Source organism: Toxorhynchites rutilus, chromosome 3, assembly GCF_029784135.1.
Source record: "Toxorhynchites rutilus septentrionalis strain SRP chromosome 3, ASM2978413v1, whole genome shotgun sequence".
Taxonomy (NCBI): domain Eukaryota; kingdom Metazoa; phylum Arthropoda; class Insecta; order Diptera; family Culicidae; genus Toxorhynchites; species Toxorhynchites rutilus.
The window spans coordinates 246,928,727-246,950,776 of record NC_073746.1 but is presented as its reverse complement, the minus strand read 5'-3'; the positions used below and the strand labels follow the sequence as shown (position 1 = coordinate 246,950,776).

Below are 22,050 nucleotides of genomic sequence, written 5' to 3'. Positions count from 1 at the left end.
ATCATCATCACATGCAGTTCGGTGATGATGGCTCGCGACTAGATAGATGAAACAAAAGATCCATGTAATAAATATATTCTAGAGAAAATAAATAGATTTCATGTAATGAAAATAATTCCGGTGTGCTTATTCGTCCGAATGAGGGATAGCAGATTCACTACCACTTTCACAAGAAATTCAAACTACTTGTAATTCGTCACTCGCACTGTGAAAATTGAAGATAAATTAAATTTATTGATACATACAATACCATTACTGTCGATTCTATACGACCCAAAACGACACTTATTATTTCTCTTCCGTTTTTCATTTGTTTTTATGCGCTGTCGACACCTCAAGGGAATTTCTGGGATTTCGATTGTCACCTAGAAATCCCAGTTCATGTGACAATCGTCACGTATATTTGAGAGTGGGAATACGGTGAGAGTTCATTCAAGTGAGATTTCTCACGGCATACGCCTGGTGGAATCGCGTGACATACGTGACAATTGTCATCTCACCTCTCACGCTACGCAGAATCAGGCCGAATGATTTGGTGGCCGTTTTGTTTGGCTGTTGGGTTTTGTTTGTTCACTCCATCAATGTTCACAATCGAGTTATTATGACAGGCGGATGGTGATTAGTCGTTGGATGGTGCGTCAGAGGTCTAATGTGCGATTCACATAGCACGTTACGGAGAAGAACGTCTACGTTCCGTCAACGTCTCCACCAATTCACACATGCAGTCAATGCTTCCACCAGCACCGTCACGTCAAATGCCAAACGAATGATTTATTTAGTTTTATTCATGGTGTCGCCACCTACAACAATTTTAAATTGCAATGCCCTCTTTCAAATCAGCATGCCTAGAATCAGTTCTAAATTTTGAAAAATTCAATGTGAATCATTGAATTCAATTATTTAAAAGCTTAAACCCCGTAGTCCGACCCTTATGCAATAACAATAATACATAGAATAATTCTTTCAACTAATCGCGAATGATTTTCACTCCGAAATTTGGAGCTAAGAGATATGTTGGCATAAAAAGTACAGTTAGTTACTTATAAAGCGATATGCTGAGGCACCACTCAGTGTCGCATTGGAGTCGGTTTTGACCAGTAATTGGACATTTGCGACTGGTGGCGACTTTCAATGTGGGGCTATAATTTGGGCCTCGAACTCAATGTTTACAAAAATGTCCAACTAGAGGTAAAAATGTCTAATTAAACGTGTTGCATCACAGATCTGTTCAATTAGCCTTATGTCGATGTAGATGTAAATTACTGTATAGCCAAATCAAAACAAAAGCCGAGACACAAAGCCCAGATAAAAACCAAACGAGCCGTCCGTCTCCGTCAATTATTCTTTTCTACAAACCCTGCCGGTCGTTTTCGTTGAACGTATGCTGACGGGTCGTTACGTTGCTGGTGTATGTGAATGTTTTCATGAGAATTGCATGGTAGAATCATTGACGTATCGTGACGTGACGGGACGTGAACGTGACGTGTATGTTGTATGTGAATCGCACTTAAAGCGGAACACAAAAAAACGTTTTGTACAGGGTCTTTCAGATTAAACGCTTACGCAACAAATTTTAATAACTTCTACAAAAGTGAACCGATTTTTATTTTGAAAAAACCAAGATAAATCTTATTTTAGGACATTTTTGATGATGACCATCTCTTTTTTTGATAACGCGTTTTAAACGGTGAACAAAATTCTTCATGCACAACTCTAACATGACGACTTCGATGCTGTGGTAAATCCGAGTTATTTCTTCTTTAAGTTCCTCCAAATTTTGTGGCTTATTAACATAGTAACGGTCCTTCACGTACCCCCAAAGGAAGTAATCGACGACGAGCAATGTTGAAATTCTTACCATGAGAGGAAAAAGTTTCATTAAGGCCTCGGTTGCTCGAGTAATTTCAGATTTCAGGGGCGCCATTTTCATAGTGTGTCAGGGGCGCTGTCTACCCTCACTACGCTGCTGGTTTCCATCGACGGAGCGAAAAAAAATTCATAAGAAGCTATTCAATTTAGGATGCTGCTCGATATGCCCAGGTACACTCTGAACACAGAGTTACATGGGATAGCCGAGTGCGAAACAGTAATGAGAAAAATTTCAACACTGAATGAGAAATTTCTGTGAAAATCTGATTGAACCGCGTTCACTCATGATAGTCCTAAGTTCTAACCACTCGTTATTTCATGCTAGAATTGATTAAGGCAGTGTTCTAGTCTAGAAATTTGAAAAAAACCATTTTTTTCCATCATATTTCTGCAGTTTAGGCATTCAAGAATATTATTTACCGAGTTAGAGCCATTTTAGTGATGCGGTATCTAACCAGGTACAGCCATAACAATGAACTTCATAAGCGTTTTTCTCGACACTAACTTTTTCAAACTGGCATACACGATATCTCAAGTTCTACTGACCCGATTCATGTCGAATGTATATGAATACAATCTGCAGGCAACTCTCTATCGCATAAACCTCTGAAAAAAAATTTTTTTAAAGTTTACTATTATTAAAAAATTGGGAAACGTAAGAAAAAACGTTTTTAACCACATTTTGTTTTTCAAACGGCCGCCATTTTGTCACAAAACATGTTTTAGACTTGTCCGAGGTTCATGCCATAGCGGTATCTTTACTGATTCAGAACCTGTTGGTTTTTTTTTGTTTTTGATAACCAGAAGGGAATCGTGTACGCCATGGCACAACTTTTTTTTAACCCTTTCACTTCATCAGCTCTTAACTATTATAGCTATGAATATTTTCTGCCTTCAATTTTTATTTTCTCATTAAAAGATAGATGAACAAATAATGATATAATGTATAATAAAAATATTATTTGTTTTATTTTTATGGAGCTCGAAAAAACGTCCGAAATCCGTGTCTCTGCACTAGAATATTCCCTTAAAAGATTACATATAAAAAATTGTTTTGCTAAAAAAAAGAGAAATTCATACGTGACTGTTGTTTTTATTACACATGAAACAATGCATGTCTACGCCTATTGAGCTTCATTCGAAAAAGGAATATCACTTTTGAAAATACAGATATTTAATATTTTCATAGCAGTTGTCTCAAAACAAAATTTGGCATACTTTCTATAGTGCTTTGTGGAACATTTCAAACCCGTTTCAAAATATTTCAGCACCACCGCTGACATTCGAGCAACAGTAATGAATCGAGCTGTTTTCCTCAATTTCTATAATTCCAGATTTTACTCGGTGTCATAGTAATAGTGATTGTATCGAATCCTCGATTCGATTTCTATAATAAGGCCCTATGAAAATACATGGAAAAGTTCATTTTCTAATAATTATATTTTCTGTAAAGCAAATTGTTTCATGCTGTCGTTTTTCTTTACATATGCGTGCATGCCTTACGCCTATTAAGCTTTATTCGTTGAGGGAATATCAATTTTCTCCAAAACATAACCATATTAACACTTTTGGGAATATAGATATTTAATTGTTTCATAGCAGATGTCTCAAAAAAGGATTTGGTATACTTCCTATAGTGCTTTGTGAAACATTTCGAACTTGTTTCAAAATATTTCCGCTGACATTTGAGCAAGATTAACGAATCAAGCTGTTTTCCTCTATTTCTATAATTCCAGATTTTACTCGGTGTGATAGTGATAGTATCGAATCCTCGATTCGATTTCTATAATCAGCCCTATTCTGTATTCCGACGAATTTCCATTTCGTTCGAAACCGTTATTTGGTTCGAGTTATAATTTCGAATTCCCTATTTCGAACGTTTTGCCCATTTAATTTTCGAAGAGAAGCAGATAGAACGAAATACAAAAACAACTCGAACGGAATACAGAATGGAATTTTATCAAGTCGTTCGAAATATTTCCAATCGATCGAAATACAGAATAGGGGTAAATAGGGCCTTATAACTCGAACGAAATGAAAATCCTACGAAATGCTGAATCGAGGTGAGTATTCCCGGTGCAGGAGGAATATTTCGAAGTACACAACAAAATAATCCCGTCAGAGTAATTGTTTTCCATTTTGAGACTATTCTTCAAAGGGGAAATTAAGCACAATTTTCATTCTACGCCGAACTTTTTATTTGCCTTTATCACAAACAGTAAATACTTTATCAAATGAGTTTCCTACGAATGTGATCTTTCTTTCTGCACTCAACTTGCAATGTCCACCTTATTTGTAGTGTCTGTTCTGAGTTACGTTGCTATTTAATTGATGAAAGAAGTAAGGCTGGTTAGTTTCTCGTTCAGTTGCAATTGGGTTTTGATTAGCTGCGACAATGTTACAACCATCAGCAAATCTTTCACGTTCGAGTTGAACATCTGTGCAAACTGATCGGAAGTCATGTTCGGAACAGAATGAATCAAGTCCAGCAAAGCCCGTCCAACAGTGTTATCTGGTTGTTGTTTCTCCGCCAGCACATCTTCCACATAGTTCAGAACCTCACCCAACAGGGTAAGCAATTTACCGGAAGCTTCGGTGATTTGGGCCAGATCCAACATCGGCGAGACTGTGCGCGGTCGAGCAGGATTAGGTTGAACCCCAATCGTTTTCATACTAAGATGAAGTCCGACCACCTCCGGCTCGTAGCTGGTGATTTCAACGTTAATTGGAGTGAACATACATCCGGTTTTGCCACCAGGAACACCAAGCGAAACGCACACGTATGCTCTAATACCCATTCGAGCGGATGTCAGCGACGTGTCCAACGTTAAATGAATTGGATTGTTGCACTCACGGGCATAGTATTCGTGGATGACAGAGCTGTGGTTAGTAACTTCTTGACCAGTGGCCCACCAACCTTAAATTAAAAGAAAAACATTGTTTAAAACCAGTTCCTTTTATGCCACATATACTGCAGAATCAATACAAAAAAAAAGCTTACCGACAATATTTTCCGACGGATTAACGCGACGATTCAGGTCATATAAATCCGAAGCATAACCCAGCTCGGCTTCCACCTGGTCGGCATGCTCTTTGTGGGGAACGCAGAAGCAGTTTGTCACTTCAACAACTCCCTTCTCGATCGAACCTGGAAGAAATCACAAACAAGCATCATTCAAGCGCTACCCTTCCAACATAGGGTTATGTGCTCTGGCAGCCACCAAAACAATTTCTCGACCATTATTTCACCACGTACCGAGCAGAGTTCCGATGACTCGCTGTGAATCAGCATTCCGGCGCTCGTAGGCATCGACGATCTGGAACAGAACGACCGGGTGGGCACGTACGGTCAGATTTAATGGCAAATTTGACGTCGACATGTTTTGCTGCGATGGTTTCCGCACACGAAAGAATGAGACACTCTCACCGCAAATGACGTTTTGTGCTGCCGCCAGAGCTGAACTTAGGAAATTAAACACATGGAATACGTTTCGAAATTCGAAAATGGAGAATCCAGCTATTGCATTGCGTGCATGCAAGGTGAATAGAAGTATGAGTATACGTGAGGCCGTATCATCAGTAAGGCCAAGACGGGTCTATGGTACTAGGTGAGGCCGTTTCGTCACTAAGTTGGTTAGAGGAGCGGTATATGAAAACAGCACGGAAGAAAGTAGAAGGGGAATTATTTGCTTGTAGCGTGAAAGAGACAGACTGATCACGAGCGAGCTTCGGCAATAGCGTATTGTGTTTTGTTTACGAACAAAATACAGTAGACTTCCAAGATGGCTGAAGAGTGGTTTTAGCAAGTTGGCCCACCTTAGTATATACTTCTAGGCGCCTTGAGTAAGGCCTTCTATACATTAGGCAACCGCAATTCGATCTGTGTTGGTGATGTCAGTTCGCGTTGACGGCGGAATGGTGTCGACATCTGGATACATTAGTTTGTATGAGGCGAACTATTCTCTATCAGATTAGTCGGCTCTAAGGCAGTTTTAAATTGATAAACTTTTTTTTTATCCCATTTATTTATTTATCAGGCTCATTAGCATTTTATCTGTAACAGAGCCGGGTTTTTATCGTGTACATGTACATATAATTATGTTTCTATAAATTGTAAATTACACAGTAGTAGAGTAGCCATTTAGGCGTTAGGTTTTCTGTTCCATTACATTATGGTAAATTACACAGTAGTAGCCATTTAGGCGTAAGGGTATTCTATCTGTTCTTCCATTGTTCAGCAGACCGGACAGCGGAGACAGTTGAAATCGATCATTGTTGGGTTATTTGTTCCACCGTGGATCGATCTCCATAGCTGATGATGGTTGCGTGGACGTAGTGATTCTATAACAACACAAAGATGGTCAATTGAGGGCCCTGAGTTTGAACTCACGATCGATCGCTTATTAAGCGAACGCGTTACCAAGTGGCTACGAAGACCCCCTTTGATAAACTTTGTATGATTTTTTTTTCTTGGCCTTATTTACTTGCTAGAAGCACGTTGTTTTGACCCTAATTTGTACTATTATCTATTAATTTTCAGTTATTCTCACCAAAATTTACCATTATAATATAAAATTACCTTTAGACACAATTTTTGTACAATATTTTTTCACCACTTGCAAGCGAAAGTGAAAGAGAAAGCCGGATAACTGTCCACCGTTTACCGATCTGTAGGTTGTGATATTTAAACTTTTTCGGATACAGAAGCTCGTTCGATACGCGAAACATATTTGTTTGTTCGCTTTTCCGCGGGATTCTTTTGGGGATACTGTTTTAACCGATAATCAGCAAAAAAGACGTCTTCGTACTGGTGTGTCTTCGTGTCTTCGTAAGTGTGTTTTATATAAATTGTGATGAGATAAACTAATCGGAGACGTTTCGAGCTATCTCATGCATTTGCTTCTTGGGTATTCCAAAACGTTTCGCTGCTGTTCTATAAATAACTCAACAATGACCAATCAACTGTCTCCGCTGTCTGGTCCAATTGGATAATGGAAGAACAGAAGGAAAACTCTTACGCCTAAATGGCTACTGTGTAAATGTGTACCATATACGATGGTATAGAAGGGAATACTCTAACGCCGAAAAATGGCAACTGTGTAATGTGCTAATGCTAATGAGCCTAAAATAAACAAAAGAGATAAAAAAAGTAAACTACCATTTCATCATTACGAAACATATTTTGAGACAGTTCTCGTGTTACAATTTGCAAAAATGTTTATATGGATTCGATCGATGGTTTAGATGAGACTATCTTCTTATTCTACGTACTTTGTCTCTGCACATTGAGGCAACTCAAACGTGATGAAATCGTTAAGTTTTCATCCGTCATCATAAACTGCTGGCAGCGAAATCGTTTCTTTGACGATATCGTTACTGAAAAAAATCATATGAAGAGCAATTCATGAAAAACGTTTTGAAAAAAATACAACTATACATGAGATTTTTCTTAACACGAGCGAACTTAGAATGTATGCGCAAACTCTACAATGGAATCAAAACGGAACCTTTGAAATGCAATGTCTTCATTTTAAAAACATTTAACTTACTGCGAGGACATTTGATTCTGTGAAGACATATTATGAAGTATGTGAAGACATTTCGGTGTGATAATTTGTGAATGTGAATTTTTGGGAGATATTATTTTCATAAAATTGGCAAAAAGCGAACCGCTTTTGTCTTAGTGTCATCCACTCACTTTTTATCAGTGTCACTTGTTTACTTTTGTCCTTAGTAATCAATGGAGACTTTTATCTCGGTGTCATTCACTCGCTTGTTTTTCACGACCACTCCACAATCGATGGTTTTCTGGTTACATATCGTTTCACAATAATTAGCCAAAACTTCAAAGCTGAAATAAACAAATTGAGTTATTTATATTTCATTATATTATTTTGACAAGTGAGAGTTGTCAATTCTATTTTTTGGCATTAAAAACTATCTAGCCCACCTTCACAGAACATTTATCACATCATTTTTAAACTCATAAAATTTATATATTATAATTTATATAATATAAATTTATATATTCTTTATTCACATTTATTGAAATGAACTACAAAACCTCAAGCTAAGCGTAATGGAATGCATTATTTATTTACTTTACTTCATTTTAGATTAAAAAACCTGTGAGACAAATTTAAAAAACTACCTTATATTCTTAATGCTACGTTTGAAGACACATACAGACACATTAAAATCGAAGTGACATTTAACTTTGTCGAATATAACAGTTATATAATAATATCGAACAGAATGATCTGTCAAACATTGTTAAAATTTTTGTAATGAATTTTAGTTTCCTTCAATATAGTTGTGGAGACATTTGAAGACATTTTTCGTACCATGCGAAGATATCTGAAGAGATCACCTGGCATCCATGATACAACGTCACCGTCGCCGTTCCGTCAACTACTCTCTTGGACTTCTCTTATCGACGTCAAAATTGCCTTTGATTGGTGTATTTGAATGCGACTATACTATTAGGCTGTCAAAAAAGTCCTGCGGTATTTCCGCGAGGTGTCGTTGTAAGCGCGTAGTTCTAGTTGTATTCATTGTATCGAGTCATACTATAGCTTGTTGGAAAGGCGCTATAATATAGTCCTTGACAGAGTTTTGTTTGGTTGAGTCGTTCGTGAGTTAGAGTGTCGCAAATATGGAGCAAAATAAAGAGAAAATCCGACATATTTCACAGTACTACTATGACAAAGGCAAAAATGCATCTCAAGTTGCCAAGAAAATTTGTGCAGTTTATGGACCCGATACAGTTTCCATTTCCACCGCACAACGATGGTTTCAACGTTTTCGTTCTGGTGTAGAGGTCGTCGAAGATGCGCCACGCTCCGGAAGGCCTGTCGTCGAAAATTGCGACAAAATCGCTGAATTAGCCGAGAAAGAGCAGCATAGTAGCAGCCGTAGCATCGGTCAAGAGCTGGGGATAAGTCATCAAACCGTTATTAACCATTTGAAGAAGCTTGGATTCACAAAGAAGCTCGATGTATGGATGCCACACACGTTGACGCAAAAAAACATCTTTGACCGTATCGACGCATGTGAATCGCTGCTGAATCACAACAAAATCGACCCGTTTCTGAAGCGGATGGTGACTGGCGATGAAAAGTGGGTCACTTACGACAACGTGAAGCGCAAACGGTCGTGGTCGAAGCCCGCCGATGCGGCTCAGACGGTGGCCAAGCCCTCATTAACGGCCAGGAAGGTTCTGCTGTGTGTTTGGTGGGATTGTCTAGGAATAATCTATTATGAGTTGCTTTCCTATGGCCAAACGCTCAATTCGGACCTGTACTGCCAACAACTGGACCGCTTGAAGGTAGCACTCATGAAGAAGAGGCCATCTTTGATAAACAGAGGCCGCATTGTCTTCCATCAGGACAACGCCAGGCCACACACTTCTTTGGTGACGCGCCAGAAGCTCCGGGAGCTCGGATGGGAGGTTTTCTTGCATCCGCCGTATAGTCCGGACCTTGCACCAAGTGACTACCATCTGTTTTTGTTCATGGCGAACGAGCTAGGTAGTCAGAAGTTAGCCACAAAAGAGGCCTGTGAAAATTGGCTATCCGAGTTTTTTGCCAATAAGGAAGCGAGCTTCTATAACAGGGATATTATGAAGTTGGCATCTCGTTGGGAACAAGTCATCGAACAAAACGGCGCATATTTGACTTAAAACAGATGATTGTAACTGTTGGTTTTCCACCAACGGGACTGAAGGGGTTGATTCCGGGATTATAATGCTCCAAAGAATAAAACACAGGAACTTGGTGTAGTTCAATGGAGATTATAATATACCTATGAAATGTAATTTTACTTAATCTATAAGTTATAACATAATAAAATATTTGTGGTTTTCATACATAATGTTGTGTTTCGATAATGTTTGTGATTATGATAAAATGTTGTGATTGTATTGTTCTTATTGTTTGTTTCCAATCTATGTTCACTTACGTTTAGTCCCCTAAGTGTTTTTTAAATTCCTTGTATATGTTTAATCCTGTTTTGTGGAGAAACAGTTTAGGCTAATAAATTCTTATAAATAAATTCAACCATACCTCGATATTTGATGTTCTTATGTGTAATTCTTGTGTGTGATTGAAATTTATGTGTTTTAGATTCACCGGTGACTTTCTTGGGATCAAAATGGTAGCACTACAATGGTTGTTTTATTTACCTTCTCTATTGCTCTCTACTCTACTTGTGTTCGTATGTGTTGTCCAAGGTTGTTGTATGATGGGTGCGCGTTTGCAACCAGGGGCTGGTAACACTCCCCCGCGTATGTCGACCACCTAGTCGACTTACTTTCCTCCGCGCTGAACGTCCAATACAGCAAGCTTAACCACAGGGCGCTCATACACTCCCCCGGATGTTCGAACCGTTGCGGATCTTACTTCTCCATCTTTGCCAGGACGAGTTCACCCTTCCCTTTGGCCAACAATTGCGAGGTAACTTTGGATCTACAACGATGACCACATCACCGATCTTCACCGATAGCACACAGGATGAATGCCACTTGGTTCTCCTAGTTATCTCTGGTAGGTATTCCGATAGCCAACGTTTCCAAAATTGGTTGGCAATGATCTGAGAAGTTCGCCAACATTGACGCACGATAACGCTGCTATCATCTAAAAACGTAAGTGGCTTCGTCCCGTTAGAGCTTCCAAGAAGAATGTGATTAGGGGTTAGTGCTGGAGCCGCGTGATCTTCGATTGGACCGTGTGTAAGCGGCCTTGCATTTAATGAACCTTCTATTTCAGTCAGCGCATTACGTAGTACTTCGTCTGATGGTTTACGGGGTATTTCTAGAGACATCAGATTGCTCTTCACGCTGCGGATCATACGCTCCCAACTACCACCCATATGGGGCGATGCTGGTGGATTAAACGACCATGCTATTTCGTAACCCAAAAACTCTTTTATGATGGCTTCTTTGTTCAGCAGTTTATCCACTCTAGTCAACTCGTTGCTAGCGCCAACAAAGTTGGTTCCGCGATCACAGTAAACGTGACGAGGAACTCCACGACGAGCAATTAAATTGCGGATAGCCATGATGCAGGAATCGGTGCTTAGTGAATGGACGACTTCTATGTGAACAGCTCTGATCGTCATACATGTAGCCAGCATTCCCCATCGTTTTTCAACTCTTCTTCCTATGGCTACCTCCATCGGTCCGAAATAGTCTATCCCTACGTGGGTAAAGGGTCGAGAATGTGCTGCTAATCTAGCAGTTGGAAGGTCCGCCATGATTGGAGGAGATGGTACTGCTCTGGCGTTCTTGCAGCGTTGACAGGCTCTTCTAGCCTTGGCGTAGCAAACGCGAATTCGCGAAATCGAGTATTTTTGTCGTATCTCATTTATAACAGTCTCATGGTTTAAATGGTGAAATTTGTGGTGGTAATGCATGATAATCAAGGTAGTAACGTAGTGGTCACGGGGTAAAATTATAGGATTTTTTGCTTCTTCTGTAATGAACACACAGTTGGAAATTCGGCCTCGCATCCTCAGAACTCCTCGGTCATCTAACCAGGGGCTGAACTTAACTAGAGAACTGCTTCTCGATATGAGTTGTTGTTTTCTTAGAGCAGTTATTTCATCAAGGAAAACATCCTGTTGAGCTTGACGGACCACATGTTCCTCGGCCGCACGTTTCTCCTCTAAATATAACGGTCCGGTGCAAATTGATTGATGTTTGCTCTTCAGACGACAGTTGTTCGGAAAACGAAACACAAATCCGACGACGTTGATCAGCCGTTGCCATTTGGAGAAATCAGTGACACATATTAGCGGTGATTGGTTCGACAGGTGAGCCACCAAATTGGGACGCAACTCTTCATTGGTTGAGCTCTTTCGTATTGGTTGTTGTTACAGTTGATAGTAGATACGGAGCTTAGAAACAAGAACGCAGCCAGAAAGAGTAACGCTTTCCATCTTAGTAGTAGAAAATGTAGTAGAAAAAAGAATGTCTCTCTTAGTTCGCCATAGTTAACTCGGTATCACCATTCTCAAAGGCTCAATTGTAGAAATAAATGTAGTTTGGTATAAATTAAATGGTTGTACTCCGCGAATAAAGTGTTCTTCATCTGCTACGTATTTGGTGTTATTCGTTTATCCTAAGTCTCGTATCGTTTCCCGTATCACGTAACGTATTGGAAGGGACAGTTGGAATGAGAACAGATTCAAATCACGGGGACGTCCAGGAATTGTCAGCACTATTGAATCCGGTGAATTGAAGAATTCGATAAGGGTTGAAACATTGGTGCCGTGACCAGGATTGTGCATTCTTCAAAGCACCGGTAAATCGCACGTCGCCATTACGAGCAGGTCCATTATTGAAATAGGCGCCGCCATAGCAAATAGTTTGAACAATACAAGGTCTTATTGATAGGCTCACTGGGTGAGTATCTGTCCAAATATAACACTATATCTTGCGCGCCTACCTGGTCTTTTTTTTTCGAGATTCAAGGATCTAAGCAATATTTGGTGGCCGAGTATTCATCGTTTGGATCACGCATTAATTACATCCGCAAATCACGCGCTGGTGTTAGAGAGAATCATCTATTATTCATAATACAACGCCTCATTGACAGGCTCACCAGGTGAGTACCTGTCCAATACGGTTAGTTTCGCGCAAGGGTACTTTGCTTGTCGTCCATTGCAGAACCAGTTCCTGTTACTTTTACGTGTATGTCGCTTCGTTCAACATCAACTATGGGAAAGAAGATGAAGGCGAAAATCAGTCTCAGGGACAGCACGATGGATTTTTTAAAACGAATAGAAATATTCCTTCGTACCGGTGATGTTGAGGATGAAAATCAAATCAAATTCCGACTGGAAAAACTTGAAGCCAAGTGGGATGAGTTCGAAAACATTCAAGGAGAGATAGAATGCTCGGAGGAAGATGATGAAAACGTAGAAATAAATCGCCAGGTTCGGGCGGAATTCGAAGAAAAATATTTTCAAGTGAGGGCGGGTTTGACAAGCAAAATTCCACGACTAGCATCTCAACAAGAAAGTACGAATGCTCAATCGTCTACGAGTTCGGATAATGTGCAATCGTACGTGCGATTACCGCAAATAAATTTGCCTGAGTTCGACGGTAATTTCGAAAATTGGCTTCCTTTCCACGATACATTTAAGGCACTGATAGACTCATCACCAGAATTGAGCAACATACAAAAATTTCATTATTTACGTGCTTCCCTGAAAGGTGAAGCATTCAAATTAATCGATTGCTACCAGATGAGTGAAGTCAATTATCGTGTGGCGTGGAATGGCTTAGTAGCAAGATTTTCAAATGTCTATTTATTGAAAAAACGACACCTGAATGCCATATTGGAATATCCAAAGGTAAAAAGACAGTCTGCTACATCGATTCATGATATTATCGACTGCTTCGACCGAAACACGAAAATACTAGATCAGTTGGGAGAGAAAACAATCGGATGGGGTGCGATGCTGACGCATTTAATGGTTTCTAAACTCGATGAAACGACACAAAAACAATGGGAAGAACAAGCCACACTGCATGAAGATCCTCTGTTCTCGCACCTCGTTGAATTTTTGAAAAGACAAACGCGAATACTAGATGCAGTGATAGTCGATCAAACTGTTGCTGTTCCAGCGAATTCATTCCAGCAAAATTCATCTTCGTGGAACGACACGAGAAATCGTCCAATGAGAATGTCAGTCAATTCTGCAGTCGAAAATGTCGGTCTATCGTGTATTATATGTAACGAAAAACATTCTGTACTAAGATGTCCTGATTTTAACAATTTATCTATAGAACAACGCTTAAAGATAACGAACTTAAAACGACTCTGCAGCAATTGTTTAGGGCGCAATCATATCGCTCGGGATTGCCCGTCCAGATACCGATGTAGGACGTGTTCCAAGAAGCACCATACGTTACTACATCCTGGGTTTCCGTCAGCCAATTTCTCGTCCAATGCTTCCTCGGAGTCATCTGGTACCGTTGTTATGCAGTCAACTTCCGGTTTTTTTACAAATCCAAACGAGACATCTTCAACGTCGATGACTGCAACATCTTCAAATATGGTGGAAGGCAGTACTGAAAAACACGTCTTTTTACTTACTGTTATATTGAAAGTGAAGGATTGTTGGGGAAGAACGCATTTAGCTAGAGCTTTGTTAGATTGTGGCTCGCAAGCCAATCTTATGTCGGAGAAACTATGCACGCTTTTGAACCTACCACGATACGACAAGAAAGTCGAAATTAGCGGAATCGGACGATCACGCCAACAAGCGGTGCATCAAGTTTCCACGACGATAGCTTCCCGAACAACGGAATTTACAATGCCAATGAATTTCTTGGTTTTAGGACATGTTACGGATGATCACCCTTCTGCATCGATTTACTTGTCAAACATGAAGGTTCCATCCGGCATAGAATTAGCCGATCCAAATTTCAGCGTTTCCGGTCCTATTGATATTGTGTTGGGCTCCCAGTATTTTTACGATTATCATCTACTTAATGGTGGCCGGTGCCAGATTCATCGAATTGGAGATAATTTACCTGTATTCGTGAACACAGTTTTCGGCTGGATTGCTGCTGGAGAAACAGAATGGAAAACGAAAAATAATAAAGTTACGTGCAATATTGGAACTGTTAATAATCTGCACGAAGTTATTGAAAGGTTTTGGAACGTCGAAGAGCTTCAAGACAAGACGCCACGAACACAAGAAGAGGAGGACTGCGAAATTCACTTTCGAAATACTATTAATCGAGACAGTAACGGTCGCTACGTGGCACAATACCCTAAACGGATCGATTTTCAAAATATGCTTGGCGAATCTAAATCCTTCGCCTTGAAACGATTGTATCAATTGGAAAGACGGTTAGACGGGAATTGTGATTTGCGCAAAAAATATAACGAGTTCATCCAGGAATATATATGCATGAAACACATGACACATGTCGGTAAGCTGGATGAGTTACCCTCAAGGCAAGATCAAGTTGTTTGCTATTTGCCCCACCATCCAGTGCTAAAGGAATCGAGTTCTACAACTAAACTACGTGTTGTATTCGATGGATCAGCGAAAACATCTAAAAATTTTTCTCTCAATGAAGCACTGCTCACCGGTCCTGTAATACAAGATGATCTTTTAGTACTTATGCTTCGTTTTCGTAAACATGCCGTTGCCCTTGTTGCGGACGTGGAGAAAATGTACAGGCAAATCAAAATACATCCCACCGATGCTTCGTTACAAAGAATACTTTGGAGATTTAGTTCGTCCGACCCTGTTCAAGTCTATGAATTACAAACGGTCACATATGGTTTATCCCCATCATCATTCATTGCCACTCGAGTACTTCAACAATTGGCGACGGATGTAGGAAAGAGGTACAAACGGGCTGCGGGTGTGGTAACCGAAGATTTCTATATGGATGATTTACTATCCGGAGCCGAAACAATCGACGAAGCTAAACATTTGCGTTACGAAATTCAAACGTTACTCGCAGAAGGCGGATTCCAGCTACGAAAATGGAGCTCTAACTGTCAGGAAGTTCTGGCTGATATGTCTTCGGGAGAGTTACAAACAACGACTACCTTATATTTCGAAAACGAATCAAAAGTAAAAACCCTTGGAGTTGCATGGGAAACAAAAACGGATCAGTTTTGTATCGATATACAGCCAAATGTGAATGATGGCTACTGGACTAAACGTAAAATATTCTCATCAATTGCTCAATTATATGATCCTCTTGGCTTGGTATCTCCCGTTGTTACTTGGGCGAAAATACGTATGCAACGTCTGTGGCTAGCCTCTCTTGAATGGGACGAACGAGTACCTGACGAAATTGAAATACATTGGAAGGAGTTCAGTAATCAGCTGTCGCTTTTGCGAATGTTTAAAGTACCCCGTTTCGTATTTTTACAAAATTCCGTGGAAACTCAATTTCATGTGTTTTGCGACGCTTCAGAATCAGCCTACGGTACTTGTATATACGCTCGCTCAATGAACGTTACTGGAAAAGTTAAGACCGAATTGATTACCTCGAAATCACGAGTTGCACCTCTGAAAAGAATCAGCTTACCACGTTTGGAGCTTTGTGCTGCACTATTGGGTGCCAAGCTCTACCATAAAACTGCATGCGCATTACGAATGAAGGACACTCCGTGTTGGTTATGGTCGGACTCTATAGTCACTCTATACTGGATTCGAGCACCATCAAATACTTGGCAGACCTTTATCGGGAACCGTACTGCCGAAATTCAGCGGCTTACAAGCGGTAAAAGCTGGAAACATATTAAAGGAACTGATAATCCTGCTGATGTCGTTTCTCGTGGAATGTTGCCGTCAGAATTTATGAAAAGCACAATGTGGCTCCACGGTCCGGATTGGCTCCGTGAAGAAGAGGAAAGGTGGCCTAAGAACACGCAATTGATTCCGCCCTCTGAAGAAATCCTGGAACGAAAACGAACGGTGATGGTTGCTCAAGTTGTCCTGAAACCATTTTTTCTGTTTGAGCGGTATTCCAATTTCCAGCGTTTGCTCAGAATAACAGCATATATATTACGCTTTTTAAACTGTTGCCGAAGCAAGCAAAGAAAGTCACATGAAGAATTTCTCTCAGCGATGGAGTTGGTACAAGCCAAGGAATGCTTAGTGAGGTCAGCCCAGTATGAAGCCTTCGCTGATGAAAAGAGAGCACTGGAATATAAAAGACCTCTGTCAATGAAATCTAATTTGAAACACTTACTACCTTTCGTCGATGATAGAGGAGTCTTGCGTGTCGGTGGAAGATTGGCGCAATCCACAGAGAGCTACAAAACTAAACACCCTATGATATTACCAGATAAGCATCCATTATCTCGCATGACTTTGTCTGCAATGCGACAAGAATTCTGGCCCATACGTGGAAAATTACTCGTACATTACGTTTGTCGAAATTGTCAAAATTGTTTCCGATTGAATCCTGTTCCTGTAACACAACCCGTCGGCCAGTTGCCCACTTCACGCGTAGTTCCAAGCCGTCCATTCGCAATTACTGGTGTTGATTATTGCGGTCCAGTATACCTGAAGCCAGTCCATCGTCGTGCCGCTCCGAAAAAAGCATTTATCGCTATATTCATTTGCTTCAGTTCAAAAGCAGTTCATATAGAATTAGTATCCGATTTATCAACAAATGCATTTATCGCTGCCCTGCGCCGCTTCATCGCTCGCCGTGGGCTGCCAAACGAGATCCACTCAGATAATGGAACCAATTTTCGAGGTGCCAACAATGCTCTTGCAGATCTTTACCACCTTCTGAACCGTAAATCGAGTCAAGAGATCTTTTTTAACGAATGTGGCGCGAAAGGAATAACCTGGAAGTTTATCCCACCAAGAGCACCCAGCTTTGGAGGCCTGTGGGAAGCGGCCGTGAAAACTGCAAAAAGTACAATGGTCAAAACAATTGGGAACTCCAAGTTATCATATGAAGATTTTGTTACTGTTCTGACACAAATTGAAGCGAACATGAATACGCGTCCGCTTACCCCACTCTCCGAGGATCCTTCCGAGTTAGATGTTTTAACCCCTGGACATTTCCTCACGGGATCGTCGCTCGCAGCCTTACCAGATCCGGACTATTCGAACATTCCTTTGAATCGTCTCAAACATTATCAACAGCTGCAACAACTAGTTCAAAACCACTGGAAAAGGTGGAAAAAGGAATACTTAACCGAAGTGAATAATCAGCGAAAAAAGACATCGATACCAGTTAGCCTTCGGATTGGTCAAATGGTTCTGTTGCAGGAAGATAACAAATCGTCCATCGCTTGGCCTCTCGCGAGAATCGTCGCAGTGCATCCAGGAGAAGACAATATCATCCGGGTGGTCACCGTCAAAACAGCAAACGGAATTTATAAAAGACCAACCTCACGAATTTTTCCGTTGCCTTCAGATGAATCAATCGGTGTACAGGAATCTGTGCAATAAGCAAATCTGTAAGAAATGTTGACAACAACGGATTCGATAGTTTTGTTTATGTCTATTGTAAATTGTCTAAAGCCAAGTTTAGGTGGCCGGCTATGTTACAGTTGATAGTAGATACGGAGCTTAGAAACAAGAACGCAGCCAGAAAGAGTAACGCTTTCCATCTTAGTAGTAGAAAATGTAGTAGAAAAAAGAATGTCTCTCTTAGTTCGCCATAGTTAACTCGGTATCACCATTCTCAAAGGCTCAATTGTAGAAATAAATGTAGTTTGGTATAAATTAAATGGTTGTACTCCGCGAATAAAGTGTTCTTCATCTGCTACGTATTTGGTGTTATTCGTTTATCCTAAGTCTCGTATCGTTTCCCGTATCACGTAACGTATTGGAAGGGACAGTTGGAATGAGAACAGATTCAAATCACGGGGACGTCCAGGAATTGTCAGCACTATTGAATCCGGTGAATTGAAGAATTCGATAAGGGTTGAAACAGTTGTTGTGGCCAATCTTCTTCGGTTTTCCGCAGGAATCTAGGACTGTTGAACCATCTGCTGTTTGGTGTCAGATCCGGTTTAGTCTCCCACTTTGTTGCATCATCTGCCACATTATGTTTCGTAGGCACCCAACGCCACTCTTCCGCCTCTGTTATGTCGAGAATCTCGCTAACCCGGTGCGCTACGAACTGTGTAAAACGACGGTGATCGGAATTAATCCAGCATAAAACGTCGCGAGAGTCAGTCCAAAAAATGCGTCTTGTAGTTTGAATTGAGAGACATGCTAGAATCGTATGTGCTAATCTTCCTCCTAACACGGCGGCCTGCAGTTCGAGTCTTGGAATAGATTGGAACTTTAACGGTGCGACTCTGGTTTTTGCGGCAACTATGGTACATTTTATCTGATCACTACAGATGAAACGAAGGAATGACACACCAGCAAACCCGTTCTCACTAGCGTCGACAAAGGTGTGAAACTCAGCTTGATACTCGCAGGACGTTTGAACGAAATAACACCGGGAAACTCGTACTTTTTCAACTGTTGATAGCACACGCAGCCAGGATCGCCATTTATCGAACAAAACATCGTTGATGGTGTCGTCCCACTGAACACCAGAGCGCCAAATTTCCTGCAGCAAAATCTTCAGGAATATGAGAAAATGCGCAATCAATCCGAGAGGGTCAAAAATTGTCATAAGAACTCGAAGCACTTCTCGTTTTGTTGGTCGACGTAGTCCTTTCAACAACGTTTCTTCATATCGGTCCCATCCGACTCTGTATGTGAACGAATCCGACTCTGTACACCACCACAATCCTAGTACTTTCTCGGTGCATATTTCAGTAGACAAATCCAGACTTTTCGCGTTCGCTTTTGGCTGATTCAATACAGTTATAACAGCTGTTGAGTTACTGACCCAGTTACGGATTTCGAACCCGCCTTGGGCATGTACGTACGTTACCTCCTGAGCTAGTCGAATAGCTGTTTCTTCGGAGTCTACGCTCACCAACATATCGTCCACGTAGTGTTGCTGCACGATAGCGTTCACTGCATCTGCGTATTTCCTAGAGAACCGTTCAGAATTTATGTTTTTAACATATTGAGCGCTGCTTGGAGAGCAGCACGCACCGAAAGTCATTACACACATTTCATAAACAATAATCTCTCCTGTATTGTCTCTCCAAAAGAACCGCTGGCATGATCGGTCTGTTTCGCGGATTTGGATTTGGTGAAACATTTCGCGTATATCCCCAGTTAGTCCTACACGGTGCTTCCGAAATTGCAACAGAATAGAGAAGAGCGAACACATTTGGTCCGGGCCCTTCAAGAATGCAGAATTTAGAGACGTTCCGAATACGGTAGCTGCTGCATCCCAGACTAATCGAACCTTTCCAGGTTTGTTTGGATTGACCACTGGGAATATTGGCAAATACCACGCGCGTGAAACAGGCAAATTTTCTTTTTCTTTAGACAATTTCCGTATGTATCCTTTCTGCAGGTAATCAACTATTTTCTGGTTCATAACCTTCAAAAGCTCCGGATCTTTCTGCATTCTTTTTTCCAGTAGCTGATACCGACTAAGAGCCATTGGCCGGCTATCAGGTAAACGAATATCATCGTATCTCCACAACAAACCAGTCTCGAAGTTGACTCCAGTGTACTTAGTGAGAGATTCGAGCATTGAACAGGCTCTTTGATCTTCGGACGACAACAGAGCACGACTGGGTCTCACTACTCCAAGACTATCAAGAGCGAAGTACTCCTTCATGGCGTTATGTAAGAATTCGTCCGAATGTTCTTCGGAATGCACATGGAAAGAGTAGTGCACCAAATTCGACGCATTGTTCTCGCCATTACCACCACAAACGGTCCAACCCAAACGAGTCTTTATCGCTATCGGTTGATCTGGATTTCCTTCTCTACTTTGTAGAACCAAGCTGACGTGAGCATGCTTCAATCCTATTAGGATTCGCGGCCGTGCGTCGTTGTATGATCTTATAGGCAGACCTCGTAAATGTGGATACTTGATCCTCATTTCATCTATGTTTAGAGATTGATATGGCAACTGCAGCTCCTTCACCGTTCGCACCTCATTCAGTTTGAACCTCTTTGCTCCATCCTGCGTGCCCGCAATAGACACGTGTGTTATTCGAGAGTCTTTTTCATATCCCTCAGTGCCACCAGTCCACCGAAGACACAATGGACTTTCTGTTCCATGAGGTCATGGTCTAATAAAGTCAACGCAGAGCCTTCATCTAGGAAAGCGAATGTTTGAATGGACCCTTTCGTTCCATGTATTGTGACAGGAAGGTAACGAAACAGAACAGCATTTGAACTAGCACGATGAGCGTTGCATTCGTGGTGCGAATAATTGGTTCCTGGACGAGGATCATCGGTTCTTGAAACTTCTTTGTGTTTCTGTTCATTGTGGAGGAGCTCGTGGTGTTTAAAAGTGCAACCATCCTTACCACAAACTTTGGCTCTGCAACTTCCGTTGTGTTTACGAAGACATCGACGACATAGACGAATTCTCTCACTACAGCCCAGCGAGAATCCCGAGGAAGCCCCATGAACTGCTTACAATTTTCGACGCCCTTACAATCGGCTCCACACACAACGCAGTCTTGAATATAACTTTTATGATAGGTTTGTGTCTGAAGATCATGAGGTGGGGACTCGGATTCTAGAATAGCGTTAAGAAAACCACCACTTTTCTTGGGTTGATGAAAATCACTCCGCGTGGATTTAGACTCCTGGATCGCTGGGACAGTAATGGCACTGGCCGCTTCTGCAAGCGAATAAATCCAGTTTCCAAAGCACGCCAAATTGACGCTAACAAGCTTTTGACGATATCTAGCCCAGTCAAGTTTAATTGACGGTGGAAGTCGGTTGACTAATTGATGAAGTAAGGACACGTTGTAAAGATGGTCTTCCAACCCACATGCATCTACGATAGAGCAGTAATTTTGAACATTTACCGCAAAATCCATGATAGTCTCTAGTTTGTCTTCTTTTAAACCCGGCAACGCGTTGATTTTTGCTATTAATGAGTGGACAATAGCTTCAGGTTGACCAAAACGCATACGCAGTGTATCGATGACTCCCTTCACGTTCGATGGATACATCAAACGGCTCTTGACAGCTTCATATGCTTTTCCCGGAAGACATTTTTGCAATCTGATTGCATTTTCTGCATCCGTGTAACCGCACATTACAGTGGTGTTGGTGAAGGACGACAGAAATATAGACCAATCCTCGGGATTCCCAGAGAAAGAGGGGAGATCCCTTGGAATCGCTTGACGCGCGGCAAGTTGTTTCTTGGTGATAGGACATTCAACATACTCTTCAGGACACAGATTCCTCGTCGATTGTTGATTGTTAGGTTGCTCCGTACAATTAACGGCCATGGCCCCCAGACCGTCATTGACTTCGGGAATCGAACTATTGCTTACAACTGAATTCGACGATGCGAGTGATTGATTTTGAGTAGAATGTCGTTGTGGCTCAAAATTACCAGAGTGAACGCACTTTTCTACATTATGAGTGTTATCATCGACCCACTCACGCACGCGGTTCATACTAACTCCAGAACAAGAACTAGATGCATTGGCAATTCCTTCTAGAAGTGTATACTTTTTATCTATATAATCATGTTCTAATTTCCGTTCTTCCTCCAACTTCTGAAGCTGCAGCTTGATGAGTGTCTTTGACGATTTACGAGACGACGTCGACGCTACGACACTT

General features: G+C 41.1%; 4 protein-coding genes across 4 annotated transcripts in view; 1 reads left to right on the top strand and 3 right to left on the bottom strand.

Annotated features, from left to right (window-relative positions):
• Positions 1–4,043: 4,043 nt before the first annotated feature.
• LOC129775571 (eukaryotic translation initiation factor 3 subunit F) lies at positions 4,044–5,297 on the bottom strand. The gene is made up of 3 exons (XM_055780451.1): positions 5,126–5,297; positions 4,871–5,017; positions 4,044–4,786 (listed from the first exon to the last, which is right to left on the bottom strand). Exons 1-3 carry the CDS (start codon positions 5,247–5,249, stop codon positions 4,194–4,196), a joined length of 864 nt encoding a protein of 287 aa, XP_055636426.1. The 5' UTR covers positions 5,250–5,297; the 3' UTR covers positions 4,044–4,193.
• The window catches only part of LOC129775570 (uncharacterized), a 40,377-nt gene continuing 23,593 nt past the window's right edge, over positions 5,267–22,050 (bottom strand). The window contains exons 2-8 of the mRNA XM_055780449.1: positions 17,600–17,826; positions 17,334–17,534; positions 16,604–17,269; positions 15,758–16,551; positions 14,087–15,688; positions 7,568–13,945; positions 5,267–5,326 (exon numbers count right to left, since the gene is read on the bottom strand). Coding sequence (XP_055636424.1) covers positions 10,228–11,376 — 1,149 coding nt within the window. The 5' untranslated portion in view covers positions 11,377–13,945; positions 14,087–15,688; positions 15,758–16,551; ... (1 more) ...; positions 17,334–17,534; positions 17,600–17,826 and the 3' untranslated portion in view covers positions 5,267–5,326; positions 7,568–10,227. The remainder of the gene's footprint in view (positions 5,327–7,567; positions 13,946–14,086; positions 15,689–15,757; positions 16,552–16,603; positions 17,270–17,333; positions 17,535–17,599; positions 17,827–22,050) is intronic.
• LOC129774107 (uncharacterized) lies at positions 12,586–17,820 on the top strand. The gene has a single exon (XM_055777806.1). The coding sequence runs from the start codon at positions 12,586–12,588 to the stop codon at positions 17,818–17,820; it is 5,235 nt and encodes a 1,744-aa protein (XP_055633781.1).
• On the bottom strand, positions 18,263–20,341 carry LOC129774106 (uncharacterized). The gene has a single exon (XM_055777805.1). The coding sequence runs from the start codon at positions 20,339–20,341 to the stop codon at positions 18,263–18,265; it is 2,079 nt and encodes a 692-aa protein (XP_055633780.1).

Bases quoted from the DNA above. Each gene is read 5' to 3' on its own strand.
- LOC129775571 (XM_055780451.1), bottom strand. From the start codon at position 5,249: ATGTCGACGTCAAATTTGCCATTAAATCTGACCGTACGTGCCCACCCG. The intron at 5,018-5,125 runs GTACGTGGTGAA...GATTTCTTCCAG, and splicing joins AGTCATCGGAACTCTGCTCG to GTTCGATCGAGAAGGGAGTT. The intron at 4,787-4,870 runs GTAAGCTTTTTT...TTTTAATTTAAG, and splicing joins TCCGTCGGAAAATATTGTCG to GTTGGTGGGCCACTGGTCAA.
- LOC129774107 (XM_055777806.1), top strand. From the start codon at position 12,586: ATGGGAAAGAAGATGAAGGCGAAAATCAGTCTCAGGGACAGCACGATG.
- LOC129774106 (XM_055777805.1), bottom strand. From the start codon at position 20,341: ATGAGGATCAAGTATCCACATTTACGAGGTCTGCCTATAAGATCATAC.